General features: G+C 35.1%; 5 protein-coding genes across 5 annotated transcripts; 3 read left to right on the plus strand and 2 right to left on the minus strand.

Moving 5' to 3' along the window:
• Positions 1-370: 370 nt before the first annotated feature.
• On the minus strand, positions 371-2,238 carry LOC17884803 (beta-fructofuranosidase, insoluble isoenzyme CWINV2). The gene is made up of 4 exons (XM_023783308.1): positions 1,217-2,238; positions 888-1,135; positions 668-782; positions 371-565 (listed from the first exon to the last, which is right to left on the minus strand). Exons 1-4 carry the CDS (start codon positions 2,231-2,233, stop codon positions 371-373), a joined length of 1,575 nt encoding a protein of 524 aa, XP_023639076.1. The 5' UTR covers positions 2,234-2,238.
• Positions 2,239-4,507: 2,269 nt separating this feature from the next.
• LOC17886167 lies at positions 4,508-6,873 on the plus strand. Its single transcript, XM_006290999.2, has 3 exons — positions 4,508-5,519; positions 5,892-6,060; positions 6,316-6,873. Exons 1-3 carry the CDS (start codon positions 4,740-4,742, stop codon positions 6,774-6,776), a joined length of 1,410 nt encoding a protein of 469 aa, XP_006291061.1. The 5' UTR covers positions 4,508-4,739; the 3' UTR covers positions 6,777-6,873.
• A 475-nt stretch (positions 6,874-7,348) lies between these two features.
• LOC17887304 lies at positions 7,349-7,949 on the plus strand. The gene is made up of 2 exons (XM_006293063.2): positions 7,349-7,502; positions 7,701-7,949. The coding sequence occupies exons 1-2, from the start codon at positions 7,389-7,391 to the stop codon at positions 7,848-7,850; spliced, it is 264 nt and encodes an 87-aa protein (XP_006293125.1). The 5' UTR covers positions 7,349-7,388; the 3' UTR covers positions 7,851-7,949.
• A 1,489-nt stretch (positions 7,950-9,438) lies between these two features.
• LOC17886471 (replication protein A 14 kDa subunit A) lies at positions 9,439-10,310 on the plus strand. Its single transcript, XM_006292026.2, has 3 exons — positions 9,439-9,508; positions 9,638-9,907; positions 10,040-10,310. The coding sequence occupies exons 2-3, from the start codon at positions 9,649-9,651 to the stop codon at positions 10,102-10,104; spliced, it is 324 nt and encodes a 107-aa protein (XP_006292088.1). The 5' UTR covers positions 9,439-9,508; positions 9,638-9,648; the 3' UTR covers positions 10,105-10,310.
• A 66-nt stretch (positions 10,311-10,376) lies between these two features.
• On the minus strand, positions 10,377-16,366 carry LOC17885162 (nicastrin). The gene is made up of 17 exons (XM_006290624.2): positions 16,195-16,366; positions 15,973-16,108; positions 15,649-15,762; positions 15,452-15,566; positions 14,736-14,818; positions 14,524-14,600; positions 14,032-14,109; positions 13,347-13,418; positions 13,171-13,244; positions 12,933-13,065; positions 12,755-12,826; positions 12,469-12,588; positions 12,176-12,247; positions 11,943-12,083; positions 11,649-11,733; positions 11,116-11,560; positions 10,377-10,818 (listed from the first exon to the last, which is right to left on the minus strand). The coding sequence occupies exons 2-17, from the start codon at positions 16,055-16,057 to the stop codon at positions 10,554-10,556; spliced, it is 2,031 nt and encodes a 676-aa protein (XP_006290686.1). The 5' UTR covers positions 16,058-16,108; positions 16,195-16,366; the 3' UTR covers positions 10,377-10,553.
• Between the last annotated feature and the right edge of the window lie 191 nt (positions 16,367-16,557).

Below are 16,557 nucleotides of genomic sequence, written 5' to 3' on the forward strand. Positions count from 1 at the left end.
AATAAACCCCATAAATATCTACAACTTTACTGAAATTAAAGTATAAATAAGTTTAATTGTTTGATTTCGAAATATTCTTTTATGATTTATTTTAACTAGTATTTATAAATCATAAAACAAATAACACTTGTCCAAAAAAAAAAAAAAAAAAAAAAACAAATAATACATATTTTAAAAAGTGTGATTTTATTGAGATAACTAGATTATTTAAGTGATGAACTATGTACAAATTAAATTGATAGATTAAGAAACACAACAAGTTTCTTGTTCTATTACATTGTGACAGACTTTCTTTCTTTCTATCTATCTCTGTGTCTTAACAAGCGAATGAAATTTACTAACGAAGAAAAATAAAATAAAATAGAAGCGATCATTTAGCTCTTTGGTTCATCTTCAGAGGCTTTTGCATGTTCCATGCATTGAGCCTCTCTACGGTCACAGGCTGTGATCCGTTGTTAAAGACAAACAAATGAGCTTTTTCTCCTACTGCTTTCGTCGGATACACTCGTGATGTTATTACTGTCTTCCCCTTTGCCCCAAAGCTCTCCACCACCGAGTGATCAATCTGCGTTTATGATTTTTTGTAGTATAACTATTACCAACCATTTTTGCTTATTATATCATTTCATATTTAGAAGAAGAAAACATTAATAAGTTTGTGACGTACCAAACTCCTTAGAGATATCTTCCCATCAGCGAGATCGACATCTACAAAACCAGCAAACGATGGTTTGTACATCCTCTGCTTTGGGTCAGAGCCCATGTCTGTTTTGAGAGTCGAACTGTCGATATATATGATTAATATAATTAGAAACTCTCAAATTATAAATCAAGATGGTTTTCAACGTAAGACACGAAATTTAATTAGTGAGTTAATGAAAACATACGGTTTAGCGTCAGAGCACATGAGGACCTTGGGCTTTTTGGTTGAGGCATCTTTGAAGACTCTGAAGAAAACTGGAGTGTATTCTTCTAGGTCTGATGTAGCCAACGTGATCAGACCAAAAGGTCCGACTCCGCCTGTTACATTCGAACCCTTCATGTTACACAACTCTTGTGGTTTGGTTGTGAAGCTTGCGTCGAACTTTTCGGCCTTCTCTAGACTTCCAACGTTGAATGTCACATACACATCCACCTGTATTTACGTAAAACCTGTATCTTATAAACCTTAAATAATAATGTGAATATTTATTGTGAAAAAACGTTATAAATTTACCTGAGCAGGAGTGATTCCTCGGACCTCAAAACGTTGGCCCATCTCCATTTTTTTATTGTTCATTTGGACATTTTTTCCTCTCAATGTCTCAATCTCTTCAATAGGCCAAAACACGAGTTGCTTATTGCTAGAGTCAAGCAAAACTGTTCTTGGGATAAGCTGAACTCCGGCCCAACCCTTCAAGTTATCATCTTCAACGGTGTCGGATTCATTGGCCCAACCCCAAAGAACTCTTCTGTTCTTCTTGTCATCAAAGAATGTCTTCGACGCATAGAAGTTACCATAGTCGAATCTCAAACCATCCCAACCGTCAGGAGTGTTACCGTCTGGTCTGTAGCTATCTTTCTTGGTGTCATACTTACCAAGAGTGTAGTACTCATATCGGGCCAAGTCCAAACTAACCTTCAACACATGCTTGATGTTTGGACCGTCGTAGCTGAAGTCCAAACCTTTTTTCTTGTCGGTTAAGGATACCGGGAAGAAATCAGGACATTCCCACATACCGGTCTTCTTGCTTGAGTGGATAGGAAGTTTGGTTTTTACCCATTTCTTGAAGTCACGACTTTTATACATATAAGCAACTCCTCTATGTTTTTCCTTTGAGCCAACAAGCATTCTCCAATACCCATCTTTTTTGTTGAACCAAGCCGTGGTCGGGTCTCGGAAATCGGATCCGTTCTCGCCATGTTCGGGCTTTACGATAGGGTTATCGTCCGGTTTAATCCATTTCCTGAGGTATGGGTCGGAAAGGTCTTGGGGAATGGCATAGTTTTGAATCTGAGTCTGGTTCTCGGTGAGACCGGTGTAGAGAATAACCGGTCCTTTTCCCGGTACGAGGGTAGCTGAACCAGACCATGTGCCGTTGATGTCAAACCATTTGGATGGGTAAATGGCCGGTTCAAGGGTTTCCCAATTGATCAAGTCTTTAGAAACCGAGTGCGCCCACACAATGTTACCCCAAACCGCACCTTTTGGATTGTATTGGTAGAAGAAATGGTAGATTCCCTTGTAGATCATCGGGGCTGTTTCAAATCATTGAATTTTTGTTACATGCGATCATATAATGTTTTTTGCAATGAACTTATATACATATAAAAAAAAAGATGTAATAGACTTACGTACGTACCATTAGGATCTGTTAAAGTCGAGAATGGCACGAAGAAGGTATATATGGCGAAACCAAACAAACCGAAAAATAAGTTAGAACAATGTATTATTTTGTTGGTTGATAGAAACTTCAGTACGTAATAGAAGCAATTTTTCAATTGAAACCAATTTCGTTTGATATGAAGACAATGTACCGTTGACCCAATGGCGGGGAGGTTGAAAGTGGTAAGTCGGTCTCTGAAGAGGACTCACTTTGTCCAATGGTGTCGATTGAGATTGCAATCTCTTGAACACTTTGTGAAATGCATCGACGCCATTATTATTGCTTGTATTAATTATTACAATCAATAGCAATAATACATTAACAAACTTTGAAACACTCATTGGTGCAAGATAACTCTATATATATGATCACTACAATTTATTTTGATGTGTCAATAGTTTTTTTTCTTTTCATATACCTTTACAAAGAGAGAGACCTCTGTGATGAAGAAAATTAGTTTTTTTTTATTCAATGATTTTTTTTATCTAGAAGAAAGAGGAGGGACAATATATTAATTCAAAAACTAAGTATCATCCGTAAAGTAATCTTAATCTCAGTCTAAAATAAGAAGAAGAGAATGTGGCTATTAAAACAGCAAAAGAAAGGTCTTGGATTGTGCATCATGACCATCAGTTTCCAACTTTGTATAACATGTGTTTCTTTTTACCGCTTATAACATGTGTTACAGATTTATGTTTATACTACAGTAAAACCTCTATAAATTAATAATCGATAAATTAATAATCTCTATAAATTAATAAATTTCTCCGGTCCCAACTTGGGACCAATGTAATTTTAGACATAGAGAGGTTTTCCTAATTCCAACATTATTAGTTTATAGAGGTTTTACTGTATATTGATTATTAGATAAATATGAATGGTTGTATTTAAAATTATAAAGTATTGTCCCGAAAATTATTAGCATATAAAGTAAATTAAGTCGAGCATTGTGACTGGACTTGACGCTCTTATTACTTTTATGTTTATCCATTCATTTGCCAAGTCATCTATATACTGAATTCACTTATCCATCCTACATTTGCAATAATTGGTTTGGTTTCAAATTTCTAATTGTATATACTTTGAAAATAAATAATAACTAGGTTCGGACCCGCGCTACAGCGCGGTGGAAAATTACTTGGCTTTTAGTCATTTGTACGTTGTGGGATAATTTATTTGTGTTTATTTTACTTTATTTTGATTATTAATTAAATTCTATCATTTTAGATTGTATTTTTTGTGTTGGTTTCGAATATGTTCAAAATTATTTAAATTGTATGATTTTAGTTGGATTGTTAATTTTAGAACAATATGTGACATATATACATGTATAAATATTATACTATGAATCATTTTTAAAATTTAGGGATTAACCCGCGGTACACCGCATAATCATAAATACATGATTTTAACTTGGACCTTTCATGAAGTTTTGTAAAGTTGCAAATCTCTAGAATAAACAAATAAAGGCCAATGATTTCTTATTTCTTATCGTGTTAAAATGTAAAATCTGTGTTTATGTTACAATTTTCTGGTAGCAGAAACTTATTTATATAGATAATATTTTCTTAGAGTTAGGTTAGCGTTGAAGAAAATATTAGCTTTATAATCAAGCCAGAAATTCGAAACTATTGCCAAATAAATATATTAAAGATGGTTGAAAATAAATTATCCCGTAATTGGTGTGAAAATCATAGTTAATATAGGAGAAAACTATACATCTATATATTAATATAAGATATTTAAGGAAGATTTTGTTTTAAAATATTATGGATAATTTGATAATTATTTTATATTTCTGATTTTTAGGTTAATTTGTTAAACCAATATACAAAATCATACATTAATGTATTTTCCTTAAACAAATTAAGATTAATGTACTTTCCAAAACCAATATTGATGGATTAATTTGGTAGATTTCGAAATAATATATATGGAAACTGGTATTTAATATCTTTAAATTTTTAGTAAGATACAATTGAAAAATTTCGGGTTAATTTTTTTAAAAAACCCGACACAAGAAGCTTTTGTACTTCTCTTTTACTATAGTAGGGATATAAAAGTCCAATTAACAAGGAAGATACAGTGACGTGGAAATGTCGCAGTTAGCCACAATTTATGAAACTTACCTTTAACACTAAATAAGTAAATAAGACTGGTAATGTGACCAAGACAAGACCAAAATGTGAATCCTAATTACAAAACCAAATCTTCTAATTGATCAAGTAAACCAGGAAAAAACACTAAACCGGAATCAGGTAAAAAGGTTACGTCACCGTATCTTTCTTCCCATATTAGCCAACAAAAATCTTAAAAACCCCAAAAGTGTAAAGCAATCTCTCTTCTCTCTATCATTCTTTCTTCTAGATAATAATGAGTGAGTCTAATCGGGTACCCAAGTCCATGACCCGACCCGTCGGAGGAACCGAATACAGCTGGTGCAGAGCGATTGATGGCGGCACAGGCATCGCCGTCATAGCTCTCTTACTTTCCCGAACACCAAAACTCCAAAATCTTCAAAACACCCTCGACAAACTCCAGATTTACCATCCTACCCTCCGTTCCACCCTCCGTTACGACGCATCCGCCAACTCCTTCTCCTTCTTCGTCGCCGACGATTCCCGCGTCGTAATCCATCCCTTCGATTCCCAATCCACGGCTCAGATCATCCGAGACAGCGACGATCCACGCGCTGATCCACACAGGATCATCCTAGAACACGAGCTTAACAAAAACACGTGGATCGATCCACACAGTTGGATCAACTCCGAGTCCGCCGTGTTCATCGTCAGCCTCTACAATCTGACCGACGACGGAGAGCAACGGGTACTCACATTTCGGTTAAACACGGGGGCGTGCGATCGAACTGCTGCTGTTACGCTCCTGAGAGAGTTTATGAAAGAGACGGCGGCCGATGGTTGCGGAAACGGTCCAGTGGCGGCGGAGGAGGGGTTGGGTAAGGCGATAGAGGAGCTGATCCCGAGTGGGAAAGGGAATAAACCGTTCTGGGCGCGTGGGATCGACGTGCTTGGTTACTCGCTGAACGCGTTTCGGTTCTCGAATTTGAATTTCGTGGACGCCGACGATTCGAACCGGAGATCTCAAGTGGTGAGGCTGAGACTGGAAAGAGATCAGACTCTCAAACTTGTGGCTGTAAGTGACTGACTCCTCTCACCACTCTGTTTTTATTATTTCCGAATTATGTGCTAATTGCTATTATTATTGCGTGTTATAACTAATATTAGTGTAAAAAATTAAAATTTATTATATTTGTCTCCATTCTTGTGTATTATATAAGAATAATATCACTGGAGGAATTTATTTAATTTTATTACATTATGTTGGTTAGTAATTTATATGACAATGTAATATTTGATATGAATGGATACTTAAGACAATCACTCGTGTGTCATCAGAACTACTACATATGCATACATTTGATTTGTAACACAAAAGGACTAATAAAAGATCTTGGATTGTGCTATAGCCTTAGATTGTTTCTGAAAATTTTGTTTCGAAATGTAGGGATGCAAGGCAAGAGGGATAAAGCTATGGGCGGCATTAGCGTCATCGGGGCTTATAGCTGCGTATTCCTCGAAGAAACTACCACCATACCAAGGAGAGAAGTATGCCGTCGTGACTCTTTCGGACTGTCGTTCCATTCTTGATCCTCCTCTTACTTCAAATGACTTTGGTAAGTATATGAAAATTTTGGATTCCAATAATGAGTGATGCTATCTCTCTCATGGTTGCAACATATTTTCCGTGAGCTAATGATTATACGGTTCAATATTGCGGGTTCACTAAGCTTTGAAACTCAGATAGGCAATCACAGTTTTCTTAGCTTTTGCTAGACATGTTACTCGTTATGCAAACAAGGGACAATACAGTTTGATTTGGATGTTGTTGTATTGATCTAATGATTCCTATTTCATGTTTTTGTTATCAGGTTTCTACCATGCAGGGATTCTTCACACACACGACATAACCGGAGAAGAAACGCTATGGGACCTAGCCAAGAGATGCTACGACTCATTCACATCCGCAAAGAATTCGAACAAGCACTTCACGGATATGTCTGATCTCAATTTCTTAATGTGCAAGGCCATAGAGAATCCTAATCTCACGCCATCCTCGTCTCTTAGAACCGCTTTCATCTCCATATTCGAAGATCCTGTCATCGACGAGTCTCCAGAACCTGAATTGGCTTCTCTTGGGGTGCAAGACTACATAGGGTGTGCGTCTATCCACGGGGTTGGACCATCTGTTGCGGTTTTCGACGCGCTTAGAGACGGAAAATTAGACTGTGCGTTTGTGTATCCTTCGCCGTTGCATTCGAGAGAGCAAATGGATGGACTGATTCAACATATGAAAACTATTCTTTTGGAAGGATCAGTTTCTTCCTTTTGATTCCATGTTTGACAGTCAAAACTCTCTTTTGTCAGAGGCATAGACCGTCTCTGTAAAAAAAAGATAGTCAAAATAAATTTACTTCATATTCTCCTCATAGGTCTTCTGTAAACATCTACAATGACTAGAGTAGAGTACATTCCAAAACTAATCATCTTGAAAGAAAAAGAAAAAACATGTTGGTTGATATGTCATATACGATTATTGTTCAAAAAATATAAGTTTAATTCAACCATCCAATATCTTAGAAAAAGATATTGAACATTTTGATGTTAAAAGTAGGAATTTAGATTCATGAATATGATTAGGTGAACTGATGATCAAAAGTTAATATACTATTTTTATTTTAGTGGCGTCAGCAAATACTGCGGAAAATATAATTTGAAGAAGATAAGCTAAAAAAAGCTTATTGAATTGGCTGAAAGAACGAACCATAGCAATACAAAAACAAACCCCAAACTATTTTTAGAGGCACAAGGCTTAGCCACAAATTCCAAACTTACTTGCCTCATTTTTCAAGCTATCTTCGTTTTCGTTTTGAACACTAAAACATTATTTTTGTTGTAAAGAAAACAAACCAAATTTTTTTTAAAAAGCTTGAAGTGTGAAAAAATGGCAACGGATACAACAACATTTCCAGAAGGTGATGCAGAAGCTGAACTAAATCCTGGCCAAAACACGAGTTTCGAGGTAGATCCTGTTTCTTCAGAGATCGCTGCTGAAAAGGTATTATTCTTTTCATAGAATCTTAATATATAGTCAATTACACATACATGACAAGATTTGTGATATCCTTATTGATACAATTTAAAATGTTGAGTCTCTCAAGTAAAAACTTTTATCGCTTTTTCTTGTACACAAATTTATACGTGAATATGTATTTTTTTATATTTCTTAACTATGGGCTAAAAAATGGGGTTAAAGGTACAAAAAATCGTGGAAAAGAGGGAAAACGCAAAGGCAAAGAGAGGCGCGACACAAACGCTAAAAAAGACGATCATAATATCAGCGGTGATCGTGGCAGTCGCTGGAGCAGCTTTTGCTATAACCAAGAAATTGAAAGAGAATAAATGATTTCTTCACTACAATATTAATCCTCTTTAATATGTAACTTTTCTTCCTTACAAAAAACTAAGAAAACATAATTTATCCATAATTATATTTTTACTCTTTTGTGCTATGTAATTTCAAATTAAATAATGCAACTATATATTAATTTATAATCAAATAACGTTTTGAAATGATTATAAAACTATGTTGAAAGGGGTAATCCACTAATGCGTATTGAAAATAAAACAAACTAGATTTTAATCCGCGGTACACCGCGGGACGATATTGTAAAATATATTTTTTATTAATTTTGTTTCGTATATAAAAGTGTACTACTATATTTTAATTGTTAATTTTATGATTTAACCGTAAAATATTGTATGATAATTTATCATTTCTATAATCGTAATTTGATCAACTTAATTAAATAAGTATAATATTTAAAATAATGAAATGATGTTGACATAACATTTTCGTTGAAGAAGTATAATCTCATATTAAAAGATTTTGTGAGTTATACTATAATATACAACCCGTAAAAACATCTATAATCATAATTATGTAATTTATAACTTGTTCCATCACATGACCCGTACTACACAATTACCAATAATACTTTAATACATACATTTTATGTATCGATTAATATACGTCCGTTTTCAAAAATTCATATTGCAACATATGCGAACAAAAATTTGTATTTTTATTATACATATGTTATATGTAAAAATATAAATTTCAAAACAAATAAGATCATTTAAAGATATTTAAGAATTTTCAGTTTGTTAGGGAGATATTTTAGGAAATTTTGTTAAATGTAAAAAATACTGATTTCCAATTTTATAATTTTATTATGAATTAATTACAAAATTTTTTCTAAACTTTTGTTATTTAATCAAATGGCAAAGGTTTAATTATCCAAATATTACAAAATAAAAGGGTAGAACACAAAAGGTACTTCAAAAATGTTAATATAGACGTAAAAACATCTATAATCATAATTATGTAATTTATAACTTGTTCCATCACATGACCCGTACTACACAATTACCAATAATACTTTAATACATACATTTTATGTATCGATTAATATACGTCCGTTTTCAAAAATTCATATTGCAACATATGCGAACAAAAATTTGTATTTTTATTATACATATGTTATATGTAAAAATATAAATTTGAAAACAAATAAGATCATTTAAAGATATTTAAGAATTTTCAGTTTGTTAGCGAGATATTTTAGGAAATTTTGTTAAATGTAAAAAATACTGATTTCCAATTTTATAATTTTATTATGAGTTAATTACAAAAATTTTTCTAAACTTTTGTTATTTAATCAAATGGCAAAGATTTAATTATCCAAATATTACAAAATAAAAGGGTAGAACACAAAAGGTATTTTAAAAATGTTAATATAGATTAAAATTTGTGGTCTCTGTGAAACTCAACGAGCCAAGATGAAGCCCAATAGGTTCAGTTCCTAGGCCCATACTTAATAGGCTAAAGCCCTTTTGCTTTTCTTCTTCCCATTGTTTTTGGCGCCATCTGTAGCTTTTCGCTTCCCGCCCAAAACTCTCCTCATAAACTCTTAATCACACAAGTCTCCGAGAAAGAGAGATATTTAGGGCTAAAGATCATTTGCAACTTCGACGAAACGATTCATCATCTTCTCCAATAAGGTAAAATCTTCTCAAGTCCTCTAATCTCAGAGATCTTTGGCGCAATTTTGTAGCTTTTATTTTTCGATTTTATCCTTCCATCTTTGATATGGAATTGAAATTATTGAATCGCTCTTGACTGGTTTGTAGATTAAAGAAAGATGGATACTTCAAGTCCTTCAGCTTTTGTGAACGGAGCTCTGTTGAGGCGATACATTGGTCAGAAGGTCAGAACTGTGATTCAAGTGATCGGTTCAGACACTGGTTCTGTCGTCGGGAAATCTACTGATGATCTTCAGATCGTTGTTAGGGGATCGTCTCCGCCTAATCCTCTTACTACTTACCTTGAGGTCATTGGAATCGCAGAGAGTGATAACTCCATTCGTGCTGAAACTTGGACCAATTTTGGCAACAGTTTTGGTAATTCCTTTGCATCATTAACCATAAAATAATTCAATTGGGGATTGAAATCTTAGTTCAATGAAGAAGACTATATCAGAAGAAGATCTTTGTTCTGTTTTTAATATTTGCTTGTTGTGTTTTGCTTTGCAGATCCGCAGAATTTCAATGAGCTATGTAAGCTAGCAAATGGGGAGTTCAAGCACATGTTTATCTAATGTTGTTGATGTTAGATTCTGATCATCCAAGTGATTCCATTAAAAACCCTTTTTGTAGATGCTTATGCCTTAATTATATCTATGTGATGTCTCAACACTTTCTGGTTCTAAGATTTGCTTTTTTTACTTTAGTCTATGTAAGAGCTTCTTAATCTATGTAACACCATTATCTATTACAAAGTAAGCTTCAATTGCTGTTTCTGTTAGTTTTTATACGGATTTGTTCATAACGAAGTATGAGGGACCAAAACACAAAAGAAAACACCATTATGTTCTGGAATAAGAACTGAATTAGCTTATAAAGACGCTTTCTTTTTCTTTTTAATAATCTTGGTTGAGAAAAAAGGTTTCTACCACCACAATATTGGTGTTGCTGGTTAGGCAAAATGTCTTGTTGAAACTGACAAGTAAATTTTTGGGCTGAGAGGAGAGGGAATTAAATACAAGTCTCAGTCCTGCTTCAATGCTTTTGTGATGAGTGACTTTGTAGCCATAATCCCGATGTAAGCCAATGTTGTGACTGTAATACCTGCAACAAGGACTGCATTGTCGTATGCTGAGTGCTGGACTGTGTACACACGTACCCTTATAGTGTCCCAGTTGCTTTCGGTCCACACTGGATCAACCATCCCCATAGAATCCGATGAGTTCTGGGGGAGAATTGTCCAAGCTCCATCATTATACTTCAATCGGGTTGAATAAGCTGGAACATACCTGCCAAAACCAGAACTTAATGTGTTATGGTTCAGACAACAAATTGAGTTAGGCTAGATACATCTCAGGGCAACGGAAAAAGCAAATGCTGATAGGTTCACTTCAAAGGTCAGTAAACCAAATATAGAGTAAACCAAATATAGACTCTCTCTCTCAAGTCTCAAATCTATAGAGGCTCCTGAAGCTAATTTAATAATTCCAAATGCCTACCAGACTTGAGATTTGCGTCAATTTAGGACATATGAAAGAACTTGAGCATGCAAACCTAAATGCGATTTCTAAGCGAACAGAGTTTACCTAGTTGTGGAGACAACACATGCTCCCTCCTTGTTGCTCTCAGCTTTAATGCACACTTCGTCGCTTTTGCTACAGACTCCTTTTGAACAAACTGAGGTTGTGTTTCCTTTTTGGACAGAAGTTTTATCCGCCAGAAAGTTCCACAGGAATCTAGAGACATCACCAACGTAACCAAGGTAGGGTTTGGAGGAAGGTTCTCCGAGGATGACGCCAGCATAGTTGCCTGGGCAAGTGTTTGTTGGTGAAATATAGTCTTTTACCAAGTTGCAAGATAATCCTGGTTCACAAGCTAACAGACAGGTTAGGAGCTCTTCAACAAAAGAAGCATTGACATGAATGGATCCCAGAGCTGAATTGCTTGTATCTTTGTTGTCACTTGCAAGGATGTAAAGTGTGCGAGCCACAACAGAAGCAGCAGCTACTACAGACGAGGAGTTGATATTTGCTGCAATAGAATACCACAAAGCAATCAAAAAGTGCAAAATGGGTTTTGCAGCGAATTGAAGAGAAATACAGGATGTGACTCTTCTTACACAAGTCATCGAGGTGACTATGATAGAACTTATTCACAAATTTGGTATCAAAGTCTTCAAGTACAACAGCTGAAGTCTGAGGGTTCTGCAACAATGAATATGATGTTATACCTTTTCACTTTAGGCAATCTGATTCAGAATCACATAACAGTAAGCAAGTATACTTCTTCTGTCATATTCATGATCAACTGAAGGTGAAGTATATCAGTATATGTAAAAGTTACTTCTCTTTCAAAGTCAGAATACACATTTGAATTGTCTATCCATCTATTTTACTTGGAATATATATTGTACCTTTTTCATGAAAGCCATCAAAGAGGATGGGGGTATTCCAGGGTTTGCACTATCAGCTGAAAGAATTTTTATTTTCATTGATGCAAGTGAATCCTGAGCTATCTTTAAAGCATCCACTGTCATATTTGTAACTGAAGAAACCTAGAGCAGATCACCAAAAGTGGAGGTTAATTCGCCTATGACAGTTTTCACATTATCGAACAAATTATGTAAGAGTTTCAGGAATTTCTCACCCTAGTTTTATGAGCAAAGAAGGTGTTCACCCCTCCACTTAAACCTTTCCCAACAGATCCTAATTCAAGCACCTGTTAGATAATAAAAAATAGCGATTTGAATTTGATCTTTAGATTAGAAAATTGTCAACCTTCCAGTTCACAACACTAGCTAAGCAATAAACATGCTTTCTGCACTACTAAGGAACAAATAAGCTGCAGTAAATCACATGCAAATTGTTTCCACAAAGGATTTCATGCACATGACTAGCTGAGTCTACCAACTTTTTCAGATTAAAACCTATAAAGATTACCGTTTCAATCGAAGTATCAGTAAGGCCTGCAACAGCATCTGAATGCAGATCTAATTCGTGTAAGAACCTCCTGCTTCCAAGGTAACCCCACGTCTCTCCAGTCAGAACCAAAAACACAAGCTGCATTCGTTTAGGATATACATGTAAAGCTATAAGAGCCAAAATACAGCAGAGCGCAAGATATACCTCTGGTATTAAAGCTTGCAAACAACAAAACGCGTGAAATATAACAAAATCACATGGTAGAAACTGAATAGATTAAGCAATTATATAACTCCACTGGTACCTGCTTTTTCAGATTATCAAAACCATCAACTCGAGAAAGAGCATCAACTGCTCCCAGAAGAGCCACCAGACCCTGAAAGAAAGAGAACGCATTGGGCAATGAATCAAGAAAGAGGAATAACAAGAGTAAATAAATGTATTCTAGATCAACCCAAAAGCAGAAAACAGCGAGATCTCACAGATATTGGTGAATCTGCACCAAAACTTTTGTCACGGAAAAATGATGCAGAGTCCATGGAGGCCACAGTTAGCACAATTGGTTTGCGCTTGTTGGAAGAAGAAACGCTGATTGGTGGAAGCGAGGACCAAACGCTGTCCTTCATAACAAGGTCATTAGAAAAACCAAAAGTATCCTTGAAAAGATTTTCATATGCTTGAAATCACAGTAAAAAGAAACTTAAACCTCCAAACTTTTACCTATATCCGCCCAATGGGAGACAGGTTCCTTCCTGCAAACAAGCCTCCGAATTGTGTGTTCCAGCTTTAGTAGTCTAATACGAAATAAAGAGAAGGCGGTGTCATAATCTAAGTCAAACTGAAGATCCATAAAGCTGGATAATATTCCAGTGAGCTAGATTGCTAAATTCAAATACCTCCATAACCATATTGAATTCAGCAACATCAGTGGTGTATGTTTCATGCTTCATCTTCTTCTTGGAAAGGATCTGCAAAAATATTTTAGGATGTAATATACAGTAACAACCTGAAAAAAGTGACGCTATCCACATAACTATAGACATTTAGATTGCTATTAACACAGCAGAAACCTATAAAGCCAGCTTCTTGACAGAACCTCATCTGGTAGAACAACAACATATTATCTAATGACATAGTCGACAAATGCCACCACCACAAGATAAATGGAAAGGCAATGGTTGAGTCCAATTGCAGGCTATGGAAAGCAAAAAATATGCATTTAAAATCTACAAATGCAGCTGTGTCTCGCTTTCAACTGGATGAGACAAACATTCCAGGAGAAAATTTGTACTCCTAATTAAAAATGGGTAATCCATGGATATTTTTTTGCAGACAAATTCAGTTTAAACGAGGAGTAATCATTTCATATGATTTCAACGAAACAGATCTCATGCACTATTTTACAGTCATATTTTCATCAAGCATTACTGGTCTTAAGATTGTGACAAACAGTCATAATGCCTCTCTCTAAGTTTTTAGTTCATTTCTTCATAATCTAAAAAGGCTATCAATTTAGTTTTTCTGACAAAACAAATAGAAACATTTAAAATCTGCAAAAGAATGCAAGTTTGAAGGTTTTACCTCCTGCACAGCTGATATGCCACTTTCTGACAATAAATACACAGGAAAGTTATAATTTTTCCACATTATGCTTGATGCCTGCAAATAATCGTTTGTAACAATGGTCAATGGCTAGAGATTTATCTCCTCCACCTACTCATAAGAATTATAATCATTTTTTCTTCCATTGAAAAACAATAAGAGAAACTATCATTTAACGTGGTTAAATATGCAACTTATTTATGAACTCCTTTATAAGTGATAATCTGGACAGATACATGTATTCCTCTTGTAAAAAATATACCAAAAATAAACAATATGAAAAGAATCTATGGTGTTTGTGAGTTAACAGAGAGTTAAGTATAATTACAGAAGAAAACAGGATATAACTCAGAAATGGATTTGGTGATACATCCTGAGTTATATCCTATTAGAAAAATTTCCAACCCACTAAAAACGCATTCACAGGAAAAAGTAACTTCAAAGATTCAGACAGAGTTTATGAAACCGTACAGCTGAATTCCATTTGTAGTCAACGTTTTCATAGGGTGAAAACTGCGCTTGAGGAAACTTTTTATCAGGAGAAAAGCCTACAAAAAAAGAGAGAGGAAAACTGGTGCCATGAATATAGATAAAAGTATCAAGTACTGTGTTCCAGGGACTTAAGAAAAAAAATCAATACTGTATATAAGGAAACATCCATTCACGTTGACAGATCGTAGTACCTGTTAACTTGTGTTGGAAACTAGATCCTGATTCAACTAGAACACCACCAATTTTGCTAGCAAAGCTCACATCACTCGACACCCTGGAAAGGGCACAAAGAAGAGCGATCCTGTGTCATGTCTATCTGAATAGAGTGTCTAAGTGATGTACATGTCTAGTGAGCAATACCAGAAGTAAGCCAGACTGCAGGATTTTACTGTAAAGTGCTTCGGGTATACCCACTTTTAATTTGTCAAATGAAGTTACAGCAAAAAAGACAAAAAAATCCAATGAATTACAGGTAGAGTTCTACTGAATACCTAATCCATTCCTGAGGCACTGATAACCAAGTGACTAATGTGTAACAAAATTAAAAAATGTTAATAAGATGGTATAATCATTCTAATCTGTCGTTTCACTCTCATGGAGCAAACGAAGAAAACGAAAAGTGTTTGCCTAAAATACTAAAGTAAAGTCTAAATGAACTCGCAACCTTATATATACGTTATTTTTTAAGAATGTAAGAGACTTTCAAAAATGGCTGATTTGGCGAACATCACAAGCTAAATCTTGTTTGACGTTAAGTAAATACCAAAATGAGAACTACACCTATGTCATGCATAGGTATATGCTGCTTAGCGAGGGGGGGAAAGACACACTACTCCATAAGATAAAAGGATATTACTATAATAGAATAGAGGTCATGGAAATTCTCTAAATGACAAATGAGACATGCCTGGTAAAGAAATCTTCCATTTCATCAGCTGTCACCAAAATAGTGTGTTGCTGATCTGAATCTTTAATGTCCTTTAATTTTATGATTGGAGCTACCACTTTATTCAATCCAGGATCTGAGTAATTTATAAACATAAACATTAAGGAAACTAATCGACTAAATAACAATCAGTTAAGACAGACCCAAAAGAAGCTTACTTGAACAGCCAATCTCTCCAGAAAGATTGAGAAGGCGTACACAAGGATACCCATCAACAGCAACGTACATCAGCTTCTGAAGGTCGGGAACAGATTCAATAGATGTTATCTCACCTACACAAAAAGCGGGAAACCGTAAACACAAAATATGGAAATCTTGGCATAGTTGGGTCAGCAAACAGTGATCATATAGAGCAAAGTGATAATCTAGAGTGGACAAAGAGACCCCAATGAATCAAATAACAAACCAATCATTCCAAGATGGACTAAAAGTAAAATATTCTATCGAAATCAACAGAAGATGAGACAATCAACGAAAATCACCAGCGAGAGAGACATGAAGAGGAAGGATTGAAACTAGAAGAAGAGCAAAAGCAATAGCAACAAGACGAGTGAGTCCCATAGCCATAGCTGCCGCCGAACGGTTGCAATCAGCGGAAGCGCTACCTGGAAACCATAGCTGCAGATACGATCAGAAATGTGAACAATTTTAATAAGAGATAAAACGTTACACACCCAGAAGCATCAGGTAGAGAAAAACAGTACCTGAGAAACGAAAAAGAGGGGAATTGAGAGAGAGAGAGAGCTCCGATTCGCCGGAGAAAAGAAACCTAGCTGGGAATTAGACGGTGAGAGTTAAGAGAGAGTCAAAGACTGAGAATGTTGCAACTAGTCGATTCATATAGACTTCGTTCCACTATCTTATGTGATTCGACTTCAAAACTCCCCTTAAACTAAGGAAATGAGGTACTCCTATTTTGTGCAGATTTTAATTTATTAAAAATAATTAAAATATTTATTTACATTGAACATTTTTTTTTTTTTGGGTAGAGAACTCTTTTATGTCAAATTATCTATTTAGGGTATGAATAGTTACAATGGTTCTAGCGGACAAAACCATCTACGGAA

This window comes from Capsella rubella, unplaced genomic scaffold (assembly GCF_000375325.1).
Source record: "Capsella rubella cultivar Monte Gargano unplaced genomic scaffold, Caprub1_0 scaffold_5, whole genome shotgun sequence".
Lineage (NCBI taxonomy): Eukaryota > Viridiplantae > Streptophyta > Magnoliopsida > Brassicales > Brassicaceae > Capsella > Capsella rubella.

What these genes read in the sequence shown, in the direction of transcription:
- LOC17886167 (XM_006290999.2), top strand. Translation starts at nt 4,740, where the DNA reads ATGAGTGAGTCTAATCGGGTACCCAAGTCCATGACCCGACCCGTCGGA. An exon ending in AGACTCTCAAACTTGTGGCT is followed by an intron (nt 5,520 to 5,891) that starts GTAAGTGACTGA and finishes TTCGAAATGTAG; the next exon opens with GGATGCAAGGCAAGAGGGAT. An exon ending in TCTTACTTCAAATGACTTTG is followed by an intron (nt 6,061 to 6,315) that starts GTAAGTATATGA and finishes TTTTGTTATCAG; the next exon opens with GTTTCTACCATGCAGGGATT.
- LOC17884803 (XM_023783308.1), bottom strand. Translation starts at nt 2,233, where the DNA reads ATGATCTACAAGGGAATCTACCATTTCTTCTACCAATACAATCCAAAA. An exon ending in GAGGAATCACTCCTGCTCAG is followed by an intron (nt 1,136 to 1,216) that starts GTAAATTTATAA and finishes ACGTAAATACAG; the next exon opens with GTGGATGTGTATGTGACATT. An exon ending in ATGTGCTCTGACGCTAAACC is followed by an intron (nt 783 to 887) that starts GTATGTTTTCAT and finishes ATATATCGACAG; the next exon opens with TTCGACTCTCAAAACAGACA.
- LOC17885162 (XM_006290624.2), bottom strand. Translation starts at nt 16,057, where the DNA reads ATGGCTATGGGACTCACTCGTCTTGTTGCTATTGCTTTTGCTCTTCTT. An exon ending in ACTACAAATGGAATTCAGCT is followed by an intron (nt 14,110 to 14,523) that starts GTACGGTTTCAT and finishes GATTATTTGCAG; the next exon opens with GCATCAAGCATAATGTGGAA. An exon ending in GCATATCAGCTGTGCAGGAG is followed by an intron (nt 13,419 to 14,031) that starts GTAAAACCTTCA and finishes ATATTTTTGCAG; the next exon opens with ATCCTTTCCAAGAAGAAGAT.
- LOC17887304 (XM_006293063.2), top strand. Translation starts at nt 7,389, where the DNA reads ATGGCAACGGATACAACAACATTTCCAGAAGGTGATGCAGAAGCTGAA. An exon ending in CAGAGATCGCTGCTGAAAAG is followed by an intron (nt 7,503 to 7,700) that starts GTATTATTCTTT and finishes ATGGGGTTAAAG; the next exon opens with GTACAAAAAATCGTGGAAAA.
- LOC17886471 (XM_006292026.2), top strand. Translation starts at nt 9,649, where the DNA reads ATGGATACTTCAAGTCCTTCAGCTTTTGTGAACGGAGCTCTGTTGAGG. An exon ending in CAATTTTGGCAACAGTTTTG is followed by an intron (nt 9,908 to 10,039) that starts GTAATTCCTTTG and finishes TTTGCTTTGCAG; the next exon opens with ATCCGCAGAATTTCAATGAG.